Below are 17805 nucleotides of genomic sequence, written 5' to 3'. Positions count from 1 at the left end.
AGTAAACCGACGAACATAGATAAGGTTTTTAATAATGTTAGGAGCAACAAGGACATTATTCAAAGAGAGAGAACGAGATGGTGATGAGAAAGAAGTAGAACCAGTATGAGTGATTGGAATGGATGAACCGTTACCAACTACAACAGAATTTCCGGTGCTATGTTTAAGAACAGAGTCTAGAATACCTGAGGTCGATGCTAGATGAGCTGTGGCCCCTGAGTCCATATACCAGTTTGCGGCAGCCGGGTCTCCAATGGTCATGGTGTTAAAGGCTCTCGCAAAGTCCGTAGTTGGCTGCAGCAGATTGCCAGCAATGTGGGCTTGGTCTGGACGTGTAGGCGCCGGGCCTAGTACTCCGCGAGGGTTGATTTGAGTCCAAGGCGACGGGTAATGCTGCCAGTTCATCAGCGGCGGTGGAAAGAGAGGTAGTTGATACGCTTGATTCTATTGTTGAGACCAGTTGTTCCATGGTCGCTGATTGCCGTAGTTCCCCCTTCCACGTCCTCTATTGTACTGTTTGCGGTTATTTTTGTTGTTGCGAGGCTGAGGTTTCTCTGTGTTGACCGTGAGCGCAGTTGATGAGGATGGAGTGTCATTGTTTGACGGTGTTTTCTGGTTGCGCTTGAGTCTGTTTTCTTCATTGAGAAGCATTGACTTAGCATCGTCGAAAGTAGGGAATGGATCCTTGTGCTTGATCACATTGATGATGTTATCGTACTTCTTGTTGTGGCTGTTGAGAAGATACCGAACAAGTGTGCGATCGTTCACCGGGGCGTCGAGGTTAGCTAGAAGATCCGAGGTTGATTTGAGGGTCTGACAGTAGTCCTGAATAGAGCGATCGCCAATCTTTGTTGTTCTTAGGTCGTGATCGAGCTGAAGAGCCCGTGCCTCTTTGTTGTTTCGGAACTGATTCTCGATGCGTAGCCAAATGTCCCTAGCAGTGCCTCCTGTTTTGAACACACTACGGAACAGCTGTTGCTCTAGAGTTTCGTAAATCCATAGTTCCATCACGTTTTTGCCACGGTGTGTCGTTGTCGTTTGCAGGAACAGAAGTGTCGTCGACATGTCCGAGGACGTCGAAAGCTAAGCAGTGAGTGAGAAGCAATTCTCTCCAAGCATCATAGTTGTGATCTTGGTAATCAAGAGTAACCGGGATGTGATGTTTGATGTTTGTTATCCCAAAAGCACGCTCAACAGGATTTTGAGCAGCCATTGAATCGTAGAAGAGAAAGAAATTTGGAGGAAGAAGAAAGAGAGATTTTCGAGAGAAGAAAAATAGAGAAATGTCTCAGAAGCTTTTAAGCTCTGATACCATGAAAGCAGGTGAATTCCCTTGCCTTTCCATTGATATCATACATCGTATAAATATACAGAGTTTGGTAAACTTGTTACGCTTTACATGGGATTGATCTCTAAGAAGATATACACTCCTAGAATATAGGATAGTATTTGGCATATTCTAATACTTCTCATTATATTCTTTTATATAACTATACAAATATAATAAAGTGAAAATTCCAGGATTAGATTCAGATTTTTCATATCATCTTTATTTAGTTTGAAGTCACATGTACGACACTTACATATTCGGATACAAATGAGCTAATTCATCTACACATGTCTGACGTGTGAACGCATGTATATGCCATGGTTCACTAAACAAAAACAAAAATCTATTTTCTCGTTGATCTATTTTTTAATTATCTGGCTATGAAAAGTTTTTGCACCGAGAAGTTGACCTTTTTTTACAAAAAAAAAAATGACATAAGCAAGCACATAAAATAATAGTTGACTTTTGTTTTGCCAAAGGAGTTAAATAAGGGCGACATGGTAATATCAATTGCTCTCGGTAGTAAAGGCTTTGCAAACGTTTCCCGTTTGTGTTTGTGTGTTTGACAGACGATGAGATTGTACCGGTGTTCCCTCGCTAGGACTCTCATAAGATTGTATACACAACTCCATATGTAACAAAACGTTTGACTTGTAACAAAATAAATCTTAATAGTAAAAAGAAGTATTAGAAAATGGTTACAAGCCGCCATTGAGAGTACAATATATAACCAAATCAAATCCATATTTATCTCAAGTCAAAAGGAGTTCCATTCTCATTACATATGAGTGTGGCATATTCCCAAACTTTCATGTTGAATTTTACAATTTCATTACTGACCTTTTTTTTTTTTTGCTAAATTTCATTACTGACCATTTAGATTCAAGAAAGAAACAACTTTTGTTGGATGCTACTGAAGGAGCCAATGATGAATGTGAGCAGCACATTGAGTGGCTTGAACTACCTAAAATCTTTCCCAACAAGAGATCTAAAAATCACATTTCATTTTTAGTCACTTCTCTGGTTTGGAATCTTGCAAATTACATTTTGACCGTGCTTGCATGGCCTCACGGTTCTACTTTTAGTAGTTAGTAACAATAACTCACAATGAAAACAAATATATTCTTATAGAATCTGAGAACAATTTAGAATATATTAATATATATATACAATGATAATGTAATGTAACTAATCAATTTTATGTATTTGTAAGACTTAGGTTCACCCCTAGGGTGAACCTTTAAATTCACCTCTCATTTTATTACCAATCAAAATGTCACCTAAATTAATAATAAAATAGATTAATTTTATTTAAAAAATCTGAAATAATTGAAAAAAAAATAATAACACCAATTTTAATGATACTAACGCCACTAACTAAACCCTAAACTTTAAATCTATACTCTAAACCCAAATCTTAAACCCTAAACTCAAACCCTATATCCTAAACCCAAATCCTAAACTCTAAACCCTAAACCCAAACCCTATATCCTAAACCCAAATCATAGACTCTAAACTCAAACCATATATCCAAACCTAATCCATACACCCTAAACTCAAATCGTAAACTCTGAACCCAAATCTTATATCCTAAAGGTTTGGGTTAATGTTGACGTTGTTTCTTTAGGGTTTAAGATTTGAGTTTAGAGTCTAGGTTTGAGTATAGGTTCTAGGGTTTGAGTTCAAGGCGTAGGGTTTGGGTTTAGAGTTTACGGTTTAGGATTTGAGTTTAAGATATAGGGTTTGAGTTTAGAGATTAGAGTTTGTGTTTAGAATTTAGGGTTTAGGTTTAGATTTATGGTTTAAGGTTTAGAATTTAAGATTTAGGATTTAGTTAGTGGCGTTAGCGTCATTAAAATGAGTGTCATTATTTTTTTAATTTTTTTTTTTTAAAAATAATGTATTTTATTATTAATCTATGTGTCATTTTGATTGGTAATAAGAAAAGAGGTGAATTTAAAGGTTCTCAACCTAAGTTTTGTTCTTTATATTATAGGACGAGTATTTGAGCCCATATTCACATGACGGTTTTGGTTATCTGTTTGGGCCCAAACCAATAAGCTCAACATTTTCCTATTGTTTTACAAGATACTAGGTGTTTTCGTGCTGGTGCAGTAAAATTTTTTTTAAATCTAACTTATATTTAAAAATAAATTTTATTAAATATTATAAATTTTACTATTTTCTTATTAATATTTAATATAGATTTGATATATATTAAATCAATTTGTATAAAACTAATAAAAATAATATAAAATTGAATAATTATCAAATATTTAACCTAAACAATATTTATAAAATTTGTAGACATATAAGACTAATGATCTTACGATTAGATATTTAAATTTTTAAAAAATTGTAGAAATTTTAGAAAGCTTTATTAATACAAATTGTATAAGTATACAAAATAATAATATTTCGAAATAATAATATTTTGAAATTTGAAATGTTATATATAAATATATTTATTTTACAGATGATGTATGAGCTATTACCATAGTTAAAAAAGTTTACCAAAAAGAAATATCCATATTAAATGTAATATATGAACTGTTTCCATATTCTAATTAGTTTGCCAAAAATATAAATCAACATTGAATGAAATTATCCATGTCATATTTTTTCGGAAGCCATGTCATCAATTTCAGTAACCATGTCATATTTGTTTTGTGAAATTGATTGTAGAAATGATATGTGACAAAATCACTTCGCAAATATACTATACGGGTTTGAAATGTTATATATGAATATATTTTTTTTATAGATGATGTATGAGCTATTACCATATTTTAAAAAAGTTTATCAAAAATAAATATCAATATTAAATGTAATATATGAATTATTACCATATTCTACTAAGTTTGCCAAAAATATAAATCAACATTAAATGAAATTATCCATGTCATATTTTTCGGAAGCCATGTCATCAATTTCAGCAGTCATGTCATATTTATTTTGTGAAATTGATTGTAAAAATGACATGTGGCAAAATCACTTCGCAAATATAGTCTAGGGGATTTTTGCTTATATACACTTAAAAAAAAACTCCTAAATACAGACAATTATATTAAAATTCCCAAGTATATGAGGTATTACGAGATCTATTTGGTAACATTTACAAAACATATTTAGCCAATACCAGCTTTTATCACCACTACATTTTAGATTTATTGAATTGTTGGAGTCAAACATTTCCAAGATTTTATAAAATATTTTCCTTATATATCCTATTCATATAAAAAATATCTTCTCAAATCTCAAAATATAGAAAATAATTTTTAAAAAAATATTATTTTCTAAGCTTGTAAACTATAAACTTGGAAACAATAAATACAAATTTTACCATATCTTTAGTCAAAAATAAATTTTGTCATCAAATCTAATAATTGTTAAAAATAAAATAAAAAAAAATCTGACCCATTTAATTCTTTAATATAAATATTTTTAAATATAAATATTTTTAAATCCGCTCACTAAAGATAAAAATACAATGTTTATGATATGTTTTAGTTCAATTAGCCAAGGATCATGTTCATCATGAGGAAACCCAGTATATCGATGTAAGATGCCATTTTCTAAGAGATGAAAAGAGGATTAAAGTGAAAAAGATAGGAACAACTGGTAATCTTGCGGACATGTTCACTAAGCCGGTTCCTCACAGAAAGTTCAAGCATTGTCTTGAGTTGTTAAGTATCTCAAGTTGTTAAAATTTGGCCTTGATGGGCATCTAGCCCTAAGGCGCATCTGGCTCGAAAGAGTATCTGGCTCGAAAGAGCATCTGGCCTAAGTGAAGGCATCTGGATATGAGTAACATCTGGTTCTGAGGAGCGTTTGGCATCTAAGTTTGACGGAACATCTGAGGCAAAGAGAGAGTCTGGTACATCTATATTTGAGCATGAAGAAGTGCATTTTGGTACATCTGATTATGGAAGATTTAAGTTAAGGTGGAGATTTGTTGAAATATGCCTTGAATTTGCGAGTTGATTGGCGTAGACCAGTCGATCTAGGAGTCATGGAACGACCGATCTGCGGTAGGAATCGAACGGTCTCTACAAGGAGGATCAGTAGATCCGTGCATGGATCAAACGATCCGCAAGACATGGATCGAACGTCCGCGACATGGATCTCGAACGATCCATTTCCAAATCTGAGGAATATGAAAGTTTCATTAAACGCTTTCATATATATATATATATATGTGTGTGTGTGTGTGTGTGTTCAGGGTTTTTCCCTATTATGTAGCACGAAGTGTACTCTGAAAACCCGCCTCTATCAATAAGTACTCTCTTTGTCCATGGACGTTAGGATTGAACCACGTTAAATCTCTGTGTCTTTCTTTATCGTTTATCCATCTGTTAATCTGTTTCTTCTCGCATCCGTCACAATAGTACATTTATTAGCAATGAATAATATACAAAGGTTTTTTTTTGTCTGAGTTGAATCGGAGAGATCCGAATTGACAAGGGTGACTTACAATTTTTTTTCTGAATTCATATATTACAAAGTGAGCGGCAATTAGGTAAAAACGCGTGGATGGTTAGAATCCATAACCATGAGTTCCAGTGCACGAGATCTTGGCAAACACCAAAACGAAACAAAAGTGTAAGTCATTCTTGCTACATTTACACTACCAAAATGAATCCAATGAAGGTAAAAGAAAATAATATGTACCAAAAAGTGCAGCCAACAGAGCACATATCAACTGCGGTTGAGTATTGGGTTGCTCCAAGGACTTATGGAGCTCTATAATTTGACTTTGATGACTCTAGGAATTTGAAATTTTTCATCATCGTGGAAATATACCTCTTTTTTTTTGGGGGGCAAAAGAAATATACCTCATGTGTATACTTTTTCTTTGGGAGAGCGAAGGCTCAGGCTAATCCAAGATAGGCTATTTTGAGCGTCATTTTCTGCCGGTCCATCAAGAGAACGTGAGGCTTAAGAACATTGGTTCGTATCCTTAGATCATTTTGCTTGAATTGTTTTTGTTAACTTAAATGCTTTGAAACCAAACAGTAAATTAATAGCTCATTGTTATTCAAATCCAAAAGCAAACACAGAAATAGTTATATTATTACACCAAATAATTAAAAGAAAAAAAAAACAACAGATACTGGAATAAGAGACGTCTGCCTATATGTAAGCAAACTTGAAGTACTCTTCCGCACTCATAGGAGTTTCTCGGTTGCATAAGATACCCTGGAGAGCCAAAGATCCTGTAAGCTCGTTGAACATGCTTTTGATCACAGCTTTCCGTTCAACTGACTCATCAGTACCATCAATAGCCAGTCCTCTAAAAGCTATATAGAGGACTGAACTTTTGGCCTGGAGCGGAGTCTCATCGTCAGTTTCTATAGCCACCTTCACAAGCTCCAGACTGGAGACTTTGTCCTGCAAGAAAGGAGAGGGGGATACTTATGACACATCATTATAGTGCAAAACAAAAAAAAAGATAAAAGAAAAGAAAATAAGACTTACCTCTGAAAAGTTGCCATAGCCATATTCAATGCAAAGAACAAGCTCGAGGTACAAAAGAATCCAGTGGGTGCTCAGCAACTCTGATCTATCTACCTAGAAACACATATCTCACACTTGTTTTAAAAATAATTACGAGCAAAACAAAAACTTATGCAAAACTATACACTATTACCGTGTAAAGTCGTTGGATCTCAGCATCTGAAGGCCAATTAGGCAGTGCTCCATCCACTGAATCATAGATTCCTGGTGGTGCGAACACACCAGTTGTCTCACTAGCACCACCAGTTGTCTCACCACCTATGAAAAATAATTTTAAATTTTACAGGCAAACTGAAGTTGTATATAACAACAATAAAAGAAAAATTCAGAAGAGTAAGTTACCTTTAATACGGGCAACAGAACAAACCACATTCAGATAGCCAAAATCCCTTTCATCATCACAAACCTTTCAGGTTTGTAACGGACCGCGGGTAACTGTATCACGATCCTCCAAAGTGATGTAGAAAGAAGAAGCACCACAGTACCGCATGTTGAATTTGATCAAATCTTGTAGTTCGATGAGGAAATAAAGATAATTTCATATTAATAATTAATTTTCTTTCTGGATTCTGCGAAGTAACAACAAAACGATGCGTTTTATAATAGTCATGGAAAATTCGTAACAACGAAATTGCCTCGAGTAAGAATTTGTGTTCATCTGGATTACAGTCTTAAAAATAAGGATTTTTAATAGCATCTTTGCCAGTATATAGACATTTAATAACGGATGTTAGTCTCTGAGATTGTCGCCTGGGCTTGGAAGCTTCACATGAACATTGGTTTAGATGAGGCATCAGGTAGAGGCAGATTCTTCAGCACCCCTTCTTTAACAAAGCTTTGTGTACCTGTGAAGAGAAATGTTGCCAACGAACGGGATACGATCAGTTTGAGGAGATATAGTGATCCAGCAATCTGTTTTTCTGGTATGAGTCAACGAGAGAAGTCAGTTTTTGTCATGTTTGATGAGCATTAGAGAAGTGCGTAGGATATAAAATTGTACCTTGAAGAACTTGATCCAGTCTCCTCCTCTGCTCAAGGAATTTAAGCTGTGAACTCCGTGGTTCCATGCAGCTACGATATCTTTGCTAAGATCTCTCACTACAGACTCCGATATCTCGAATCTCCACGGAGGTATTTTCTTGACTCGAAGAAACCCAAAGCTGTCGTAAAAGCAAAATTTGTAAATTAAATGACAAATTATTTCAAAAGAGAAACATACGTTCTAGTATCACAACACACGTTCACTGTTTTCCAGAGTGGTTAAGGGAAAGTCAATATTTGGAACCAGAACTTACATCTTTGACGGCACAAAAGAGAGTCCATAGAGAGCAACAGCAAGTACAAACAGAAGTTGGGCTGCAGACGAAGTAAATGTGCTTCCAGAAGAGAAGAACCAGTAATATAACAAGTTGAGGACAACAAAAGAAACAAATGTATTCTTCTCATTTCTCCACAGCAAGATGTCTGCAACTGCATATACATAAAATTAAAAAAAAAGAGGTCAATTTACAGAGATTATTACTTCCATAGACAGGATGTGTGCATTGAGTTTAATTATGCATTAAATCATATGGTTAGATACTAAATACTCCTCCTCGTTGAATTCGACCCCAAAAGACGCCATTATCGCTTTCGTCAAATTCTGGATCGATGGAATTATTTTCTGCGGCTGTAGATGTTTTTCTTTGATAATTTTCTTTGTTGAGCCTTGTCAACCCAAATTTTTAACCCATAACTTTAATTATATTTTTTGACAATTTCTTTTATCATTTACTTTCGTCTTTTAACAATTCTGCAATAGAGTTACTAGGAAAAATCCCAAAAAAACAAAAATTAATAAAAAATCAGAATTTTATTAGAAAATATTTACTTATATATACAAAACAAATTGAAAAAGTAAAATTAATTTAGATATATTTCTATAAAATAATAATAATTTATCAAATTTTAATAAGAATTAAAAACATAAACTCATCATCTAGTATCATATATTTCAAAAAAATAATTACATAGATAATTATGTTATCTCCTTTTAATTAAAATTTAATTAACATTTAGCTTCAATTTCCATTTCAACAATATCACATAAATAATACAAGTACATGTTTATAAAATATAAAAAGATAGATTATATGTAAACGAAATTTATTTTACTTTTCTTTATATTTTCCCAAAAATCATAAACAAAAAAAATAATTATCAATAAATTTTAAAATATAAACTTCTACTCCATTTTATCGAAAACAACATATATCAATTTATGAATAAATATATTTATCAATTTAAGGAAAACCTGAACAAAATCTGATTAACAAAACTATTCTTATTATTTCAATCTAATTATAACCAAAAATATCATGGTTCATTTCAAAAAAAAAATTCTTATAACCCAATATAAATAATGAAACCAATCAAAATATGAACAAAGAAATCAATCAGTTATTATGATATATATATTATATTTATATATATATATTCTTCCTCTTGGTTAAAATGGTATAAATTTTAAAATATTAAAAGTTATATTTATTAATTCATATCCTATTTAATATTTTTTTATTTTAAACAAGATATATCAAACTAAAAATTATTATAAAATATATTTACAAATATAAGATGATAAATTGAATTACCTACTAATAAGAAAATTTTACCACAAGTAAGAAAATTATCGCCAATTTAAAACAAATAGATGCAACTCAACATACCAAAATGAATACTTAAACTAATACTAATATTATATTTAAAATCATATATATAATTTGATGGAAAAATAATACAATTTCGTATTTATCATACGTACAAATTACAAAACTACTATGTATCTTTTATTATCGCATTGGATATCTCATGTATTTATAACAAAATCTTTGTCTATTTTGTATTTTGGAAAGTATAAATTTTAGTTTAAATGTTAAATTTTATATATTTTTGTTATTGACAAAATAAAATACAAAACAGAACCAAAAATAAAATAAAAACACAGCAATAACTAACATTGGAAGGAGAACTAACATATCACTAAGTAAGAGCACAAAGATATACGACATCATCATTCTTAATTGAGTAACCAACATATCATTACAAGGCTGAATATTTAACAAAAGAATCAGTAAAAACCATTTTAACCAAGAGGAAGAATTATTATACTGATAAAAAAATTATTATACTGTAAAAACTGTTTTACTCAATCTTCTAAGTGCCATACAAACTTTTCTTCAAAAAAATACAGCTGACTAATCAATCACATACACGCGCCAAAGAATTTTTATTACACATCCAATATATAGTAGCACATCAATGAAGTTACAAACCAAAACAACTAGGGTTTTTTGACCCACAGGCACCACTTAATTAGATACAGTCACTTCTCTGGGAAGGGCTGCACATAAATTAAACTTTTTATTACAACCCCCAGCCTTGGCAAAGTCAGTCTACCAAAAACAATCCAGTTGTCATTGTACGTACCCATCAAACTCAAAATATAACTTCTATGCCTTTGTTCCTAAAAAACATAGTCTTCTTCGTTTGCTTTCATGCCTCAAACGATTATAACTCATCAAACCAATGCGATTGCAAAATCAGAAAACTCTAGAAATTAACAGTCATTATTTATGACGAATTATGACCCTTTGCATCGAAGTTGTTGTTGGTGTTGTGGTTGTTGTTGAAGATGAAACCTTCCACTTGTGAAGAAGAAGATGATCTCACGGGAAACGAAGAGAAGTAATCTTCTCCTACATCTTGAATCAAACCTTCTAGGTCAAAGTAAGTGTTTGTGTTGGAAGTACGCTTATGATCACCAGATCCCCATTCTTCTTTCACCTGATGGTTTCCTCCGTTTGCTAATAAACCTGTGAAACCCGTTAGCCGATTAGCCGGCTGATGATCTCTGCAAACCGGTTCTTGAGACGTCGAAACTCTCGGGTTGGCTCTCTTTTTATCGGTTTTAACTTCTCCGGCTGTGGGTTTTCCGGTTAGACTTTGGACGAGTGAACGAAAATTCTTGACGTCAGTCTTGATGACCTCAGGAGCGAATATGTGGATGATGCGAATCTTGGGCTTGATCTTGGATATTACTTGTGAGTTCTTGTTCATGGAAACCCTATAACTCGAACCCTCATTAAAACTTTGATGATATGGAGTAACCTCCATGGATTCTTTGAGAAAATATTTGATCCTTTTTTCTGAGATGTATAGTTTAAACAAAAATAATTGGAATGCCGTGGAATAATTATCCTTATGAGACGGTTGGTGATTATATATATAGGTAGTTATGTAAATTTTATTGTTGGTTAGTCAAAAACATTTAATTAACAACAAAGTTGAATATCAAAATGGTAAAGAAGGTGTTGGACGAAACAGCGGTGGACCTGTCCTCCATGACACATACAATTTGATTAAAATAACGTTTTGAGTGTACATATCATATTATTTACATGAGAACATTTTAGTTATATTTTACGAGTGATTTGTGATCAACCAACCAACTGACCAGAAATTTAAATCATAGTGTTATAAAATATCATATAAATTGTTTAAGTACCCTAAGCACTGGTTGCTAGCCGTATATCTCTTTGGTCACCAATTTGGATTTATTTTAGGGGAGAGTGTAAAAGTGTTAATTGTCGGCATGTTTGTTCTTCTATGGTTTCTGGGATTTGGAGTTTCCTATAGTTCATGTAATAAACTAATTAGTTATGATGTTTAGATTTTAATACACACGTATATATATCAGTATAAGTATATTTCTTTCACAACTATTATTCTTGTCTAACTGTACTGTGATATAAACGCGTTTCTACAATTTTTTTGGCTAATTAATGACACATCGTATGTAGAATTTAAGTTTGTCATAACTTATGGCAATATTAGTATATGAAAATTCTAATCATACTAGATTTTTTTCCGCGCTACGCGCGGATTAGTGCACTAAAATATTTTTAGATATTTTGTTTTTATATTTGATTTTTTTTTACATTTCTTTTCTCTCGAAATCATAAAAGGTTTAATAGAAAAAAACAAAAAAAATAATAACTCAACATAATTTATAGTGATTTTTTTGAATTGGTGAATTTTACTTTGTTCTTTATTGTGTTTATATTAAACTGTAGATATTGCAGGTTTCTAGATATGAAAGATGTTGCCTTGGCTCATGTTTAAGCGTTAGGGACGCCAATGACAGATAAACAACAATAAGAAAACTATGTGTAGATTATTTCAAGATTTGTGTATTGCTGATGCTGTGATGCATGAGTTCGATCTTTATCACCGTTCTTACTACTTTATCATCGTACAAAGTTCATAAAGTCAATCAATTCAAAATTTTTTTCAAAAAATCAATCAAGAGTTTAACCAAAAATTTAACACTGCTTGACTTTGTTGTAGATATAGAGCAGGTGAGATGGAAGGAATCATTTATAAAGTATGTAAGAAGAAAGAGGAGAATATGGGAGATGAGTTCATTCCACTGAAATAAAACCTTAGAGACACTACATATGAGATTGATTAGCCTCGAGGAAATGTCTCGTATGAGAATATGATTATGTTGATATATGTAATTATATTTTTATTTATTTATTAGTATTACTGGATATATTTAAGTAAGATGGCTGATTGGAATATTTTGATTGGTTACTTTTTGTTAAATATTTTGGCTTATGTTGAAGGTCCTCTTTGAAAGATGTTTTTATCTTCTTCTTTTTGTTTTTATGTGTCATTTTTGTTGTTTTCTCATGTTTTAATTTTCCATTTTAGATTTTTATTAGTATGAATAATAATTTATTTTAAAGTATAATAGATCATTTTTTATTATTTGATTAGTGTTTTTCTACTTAGTTATATCAAAATTTTAGGAAATTTTTTCTAAACTGCCACATTCTAAATACAACTTTTTATGTTTATCTTAACCATATTTCTCTCACTTTTAAAAAGATAAATAAATACTTCTAATAATATGGTTAATTAATCTAAAATTAGGGTTTAGATTTGAGGGATAGTGTTTTGGAAAATGGGTATATGATTTTAATAAATATATAAATAAATACTTAATATTTAAAAAAATGAAAATAGTTTCAAAAAAATTTCTAATTTGAAAACAAAATCGAAAAAATAAATTTTGACCAAAAAAGAAAATTTGAAAAAAAATTATAAGAAGTTTCAATTTGAAAATGTATGATTCAAAAATTATAAATTTATTATTAATTATTTAAATTTGAATAAAAAGTTTCAATTTTATATGTTTTTGTGTATCTTAATTTTTTAGTTTAACCATATTTTATTTTACTAAATTTCATTGTTTTATTATTTCCTTTGTTAAAATAACTATATACTATTAATTGTCTTCGTCTTATTTTGTTTTCTTATCTCTTACTTTTATTCAAAATATATAAATACATTAATCTTTACACCTGGTGTTTTCATATTTTTATATTAATTTTAGATTAACACAGAATTAATATTTTTGTATATGCAGTATACAATATATTATTGTTTTTTGCTGTAACTTTACAATATATTATTGTTAAGTCCGCTTAGGTGAAGAATCTGTGATTGTGATGCTTTTATCGCTTTTTCACAGCTTTAAAATTGTTGATGAAGCACAGTTGTTGCTGTTTCATTGATTCCTTCGTTTTTTTCAACTACCTATATCTCTAGCTCATCATATAAATGTGCAGTTCCAGATTCTATGAGTGTGCAGCGCCTGCAAGTATATCCCCAAATATTTTTTAGATTACATGCATTGAAGATTTTTATATTTTATTGTGATTAAAGAAAACTGTTTACCATGTTGCATACTGAAAGCAAGATGAGTAGTTTAAGATATGAGGTAATGGTTTAGTACTAAAAGATCTTCTTTGAGCTCAAATACTAAGGAAAAAAAGGAAATAAGGAGAAAAGAGTAACAGAGCACATCCCCCATATAGGAGCTCCTAAAATCACATTTTTTGTTCTCTTTATAATTTGAGCATCCTCACCTTCCACCTGAAATTCAAAATTTTCCACAGGCTAAGGAACTCACATTCACAATGTAAAGATTTTGTTTAAAAAAAAGAAAGACTATGTTTTTAGAAGATCACAAACATATTTGCCTTTGTTTTTTTTTTTTGCAAACAATGAGACACTAAAAGAGAGATAAGCTTGAGAATCCAAGGCCTTGATTGTTGTCGAAGAACCAATATAATTTCTAACAAAAAGTCAAATCTCAGATGAAACTAACGACTAATTCTGTCTGAAGATCTGTTACAATTTAGGAGAATGTAAAACACAACTCCCACAAGGCATAACTTTTTCTTGCAAATTGTAACCAAAAATTATAGCAGCTTCTAACTAAAGAGAAAGTTTGTAACACAAAAGTTAACTTCTTCGAGTCAACCACAACATTCAACGTCATATTTTAAACCAAATCGTGTCTCCAACTACATACTACTTATGTACTGTACACACCCCAAAAAGATCATCCATGTACTTGGCCTTTATGGTTTTTGCTCTGTTTTTGAATCTTTTGCAGCAACTTTTCCTTCATTTGTTCAACATAAGGAACAAACTAAACTTATTACCAAATCGTTAGCAAAAAAACCTTAAGGAAATAAAAAAGAGAATAATAACCAACACTTTCCTGCAACTAAAGCGTGTTGCTGCCGTACGAATAGAGGTGCGTCTTTTTGAAAGAAAAACATCATGTAGCACCTTTCCATCATTGATACTACATTTATATTGTGCAACCTAAAGGGATGTTTTTCCTAACCCTGGCTTGAAAAACGTTTTTCCTTGATCAATCTAGCCAATTCTCAAAGGGATATTACTCTTACCTATAATATAATCAAATACAACAACTGAGTGATTTCATATCTACAAAACAAATTCTACTTGATTCCAATTCAGTCTTAAGAATTCTGCGTTAACACCTTGATCAAGGCTGGTTCTGGCCACAACTATTCTCTGCTCTTAGCATTTTAGCTTCATTTGTTTCCTTAACAACAATCTCCATGGACTTTGATCAAACTGTGCATCGTATCCACCTTCTGTTAGACATAAGAAAACAATATTAGCAACATTGCACAAAAACAAATCTACTAAAACCAACTGAAAGATCGACACAAACCTGTGCGTAGTAGTGATTGTCACCGAACGTGTCAAGATTCTTATTGCAGGTGTCAACAAAGAAAAAAGAACCAGCCTTGTAAGGACCTAAAAAAACTGATGCAGCAGAGAATCTAGCATACAACCCTTCTGCTATGGAAACTACCTTGGACCATACACTTGTTACTATAGAAACAAACCAAAAATCATATTTTAAATCTAGATATTAGAAGATGGATAAATAAATTGAAGCTTTTAGGTAACCTTACATACAAACATTAAACATATAGAGAATATTGTAAAGATTCTGAGAATCAGTAAGCCATCAAATACAAAGATTCTGACCGGGTTCGAGGTATTGCCCTGAAGTTTCCAATTGCTTCCGTACAAACGTATCTGTAAAACATGGCCAGAAAATATCATAAGGTATATGGACGCAGACATTAAAAAGATGTGTCAAGAATTTCAGACCTATATCAAGGATATGATCAGGACCGGAGAGATAATGGCTACTACAATGATTTTGTTCTTTCACGTTGAGTAGGCTTGACTGTCTCGGGGGAGAGGAAGGCTTCTCATGGGATTAGGGTTAGACAGAACTATGACTCCTATAAATACAAAATATGAGAAGAAACCGAACCAGTTTTGTGTGTGCGATAAATGCTTACGTTGGGAGGAGGAAGCTGAAGAAACTAAGAACGTGAACTGATGAGATGATGTGGCTTGTGATTATAGTTATTGAGAGTTGACATGGCACAAACTCATATTCTAAGTGGCTGATTTAATTTGCTGAGGTGGATAGGCTCAATGGAGCTCATATCCCCCTTTTAGTATAGTATAGATGGAACGTTAATATCGATTTATATAGCTTTTGGGAGTCAAAAAGTAACCCAGGAAACTGCTGCACTTGAAAACTAGCCCAGTTCTAATCCTACGTTTTAATTAATTTGCTTCGATTTTTATGATGTTTTATATATATCCTACTTCTTATTATATTCTTTTATTTAACTATATAAATATAATAAAGTGAAAACTCCAGTTTAAATTCAGATTTTTCATTTTTTTTTGTCACAAAGATTCAGATTTTTCATATCATCTTTATTTAGTTTGAATTCCGACTTGTTTAACCATAAACACTAACAATTTAACCAATTAAAGTCACCTATAGTACACTTACATATATTGATACAAATGAGCTTATTCATGTACACGTGTCTGAGGTGTCAACGGATATACATGCCATGGTTCTTAAAACTAAAACAAAAACAAAAATCTCTTTTCTCGTTGATCTATTTTTTTAATTATCTGGCTATTAAAAGTTTTTGCACAGAGAAGTTGACCCTTTTTTTTACAAAAAAAAAAAGAAATGACATACACAAACCTGCAAAGCAAGCATATTAAATAATAGTTGACTTTTGCTTTGCCAAAGGAGCAAACAAGAGCGACAGGGTGGATTTAACCTCCGTTGACTTTACTTAAGTTGTGATTCATTTTTCATAAACCCTATTTTGGTCTTATGGAAAGTCGGATTGGTTTACGGATTTTATGTGTCGCGATGTCTTGGAAAACTCCCCACTTTATTTTTGAGTCGTTACAAATAATTACAACACATATGCGTATCATTTCTACAGAATAAGTTAACAAGAAATCTCTTAAAGTCTATCAACTTTCACTATGTCTTTGCCCTAATTAGTGTGAAGATTTAGCTTCTTTTGTTTTTTTGACAAGAAATCTCTTAAAGTGTGAAGCTGAAGACTTTTGCTTTTATTCGTGCAATACTACTATCCTGTAGTTTGACCCTGATTTATTATTTTTTTATAAACAATAGCCTATGATTGTAGGGAGAGCTCATATTAGTTCTAATTTCAGAGTTGGTATAGTATTTTTTTTAAAAAATTGAAATGGATTTAAAAGTCAAAGAGTATTTAAATCCATCTATAGAGAAAAAAACCATATTTGATATTGACGCGTATGGGTATATAATATCACTGATTCGACATTTGTGCAGATAATTGCTGTCTTTTTTTTCTAAATAACATTAACTTAGTGGGGGAATGAATTTAGGGTCATTATTTTGTGCTCTTACGCGGACTTGAAGACTTGTTCTATGCCAACATAGAGAACAAATGTGCAAACTGCAAAGTATATGCATCGGGCCATGAACTAGAATCATACCATCTATCCATGTAAATATTTAGAGAGAAAGAAAGTAGAGTTCATCAATTTAGTTCTCTCACTCCATATGTATGTCCAATTTCATGGATATATAAGTACAATTTTTTTAATGAGAAACAATTATTCATTAAGGAAATTTTGCTTTTCTTCACAGAACTAAAGCATTTTTATTACATCTTTATGAGTACTATAACAAAGTTTCGTTTATTTATGAGAACTTCTATATCCCAAAGAAAGCATATACGCTGATAGTAACGGTATTTCTTTCCATATCTTTGTTTTAATATTTTAACGATTCAAATTATAACAGAAAGTCGCTTTGGCCGAGTGGTTAAGGCGTGTGCCTGCTAAGTACATGGGATTTTCCCGCGAGAGTTCGAATCTCTCAGGCGACGATTCATTTTTTTTCTCAACAGTTTATTTCCAATTCCGTATTGGGCCTGTATAAAACAATTTTCCTCATTTGAGTGCTGTATAAAATGGGCTATAATACTCTCGTATAAGTTATAAGGCGAAGCTAGTTCTCTAGCCTTTTTTTGTTATTGGTCTTCTATTGAAAAGTTGAAAACGAATGAAACGAATCCAAAACCGGAGGAAGAAGAAATGGTTTTTAGGCAGACTGAAGTGACGTCATAAATGACACCATGGATTCGTAGCTTAATGGTTGTAAAGGGCTTAGAATGCGCCAAGTGTCGACGGAG

General features: G+C 32.0%; 2 protein-coding genes and 1 non-coding gene across 3 annotated transcripts; 1 reads left to right on the top strand and 2 right to left on the bottom strand.

Annotated features, from left to right (window-relative positions):
- Window positions 1-6147: 6147 nt before the first annotated feature.
- LOC106392555 (UPF0725 protein At1g19060-like) lies at window positions 6148-8471 on the bottom strand. The gene is made up of 6 exons (XM_048754080.1): window positions 8437-8471; window positions 7848-8007; window positions 7693-7759; window positions 6981-7105; window positions 6809-6901; window positions 6148-6721 (listed from the first exon to the last, which is right to left on the bottom strand). Exons 1-6 carry the CDS (start codon window positions 8469-8471, stop codon window positions 6464-6466), a joined length of 738 nt encoding a protein of 245 aa, XP_048610037.1. The 3' UTR covers window positions 6148-6463.
- A 977-nt stretch (window positions 8472-9448) lies between these two features.
- On the bottom strand, window positions 9449-11057 carry LOC106395804 (VQ motif-containing protein 18). Its single transcript, XM_013836156.3, has one exon. The coding sequence runs from the start codon at window positions 11000-11002 to the stop codon at window positions 10460-10462; it is 543 nt and encodes a 180-aa protein (XP_013691610.1). The 5' UTR covers window positions 11003-11057; the 3' UTR covers window positions 9449-10459.
- A 6360-nt stretch (window positions 11058-17417) lies between these two features.
- Window positions 17418-17499, top strand: TRNAS-GCU. Its single transcript has one exon. It is a non-coding gene; the product is annotated as a tRNA-Ser (tRNA).
- Window positions 17500-17805: the final 306 nt, after the last annotated feature.

Source organism: Brassica napus, chromosome C4 (assembly GCF_020379485.1).
Source record: "Brassica napus cultivar Da-Ae chromosome C4, Da-Ae, whole genome shotgun sequence".
Classification (NCBI taxonomy): Eukaryota; Viridiplantae; Streptophyta; class Magnoliopsida; order Brassicales; family Brassicaceae; genus Brassica; species Brassica napus.
The sequence above is the reverse complement of the archived record's forward strand: the minus strand, read 5'-3'. Positions and strand labels throughout refer to the sequence as shown.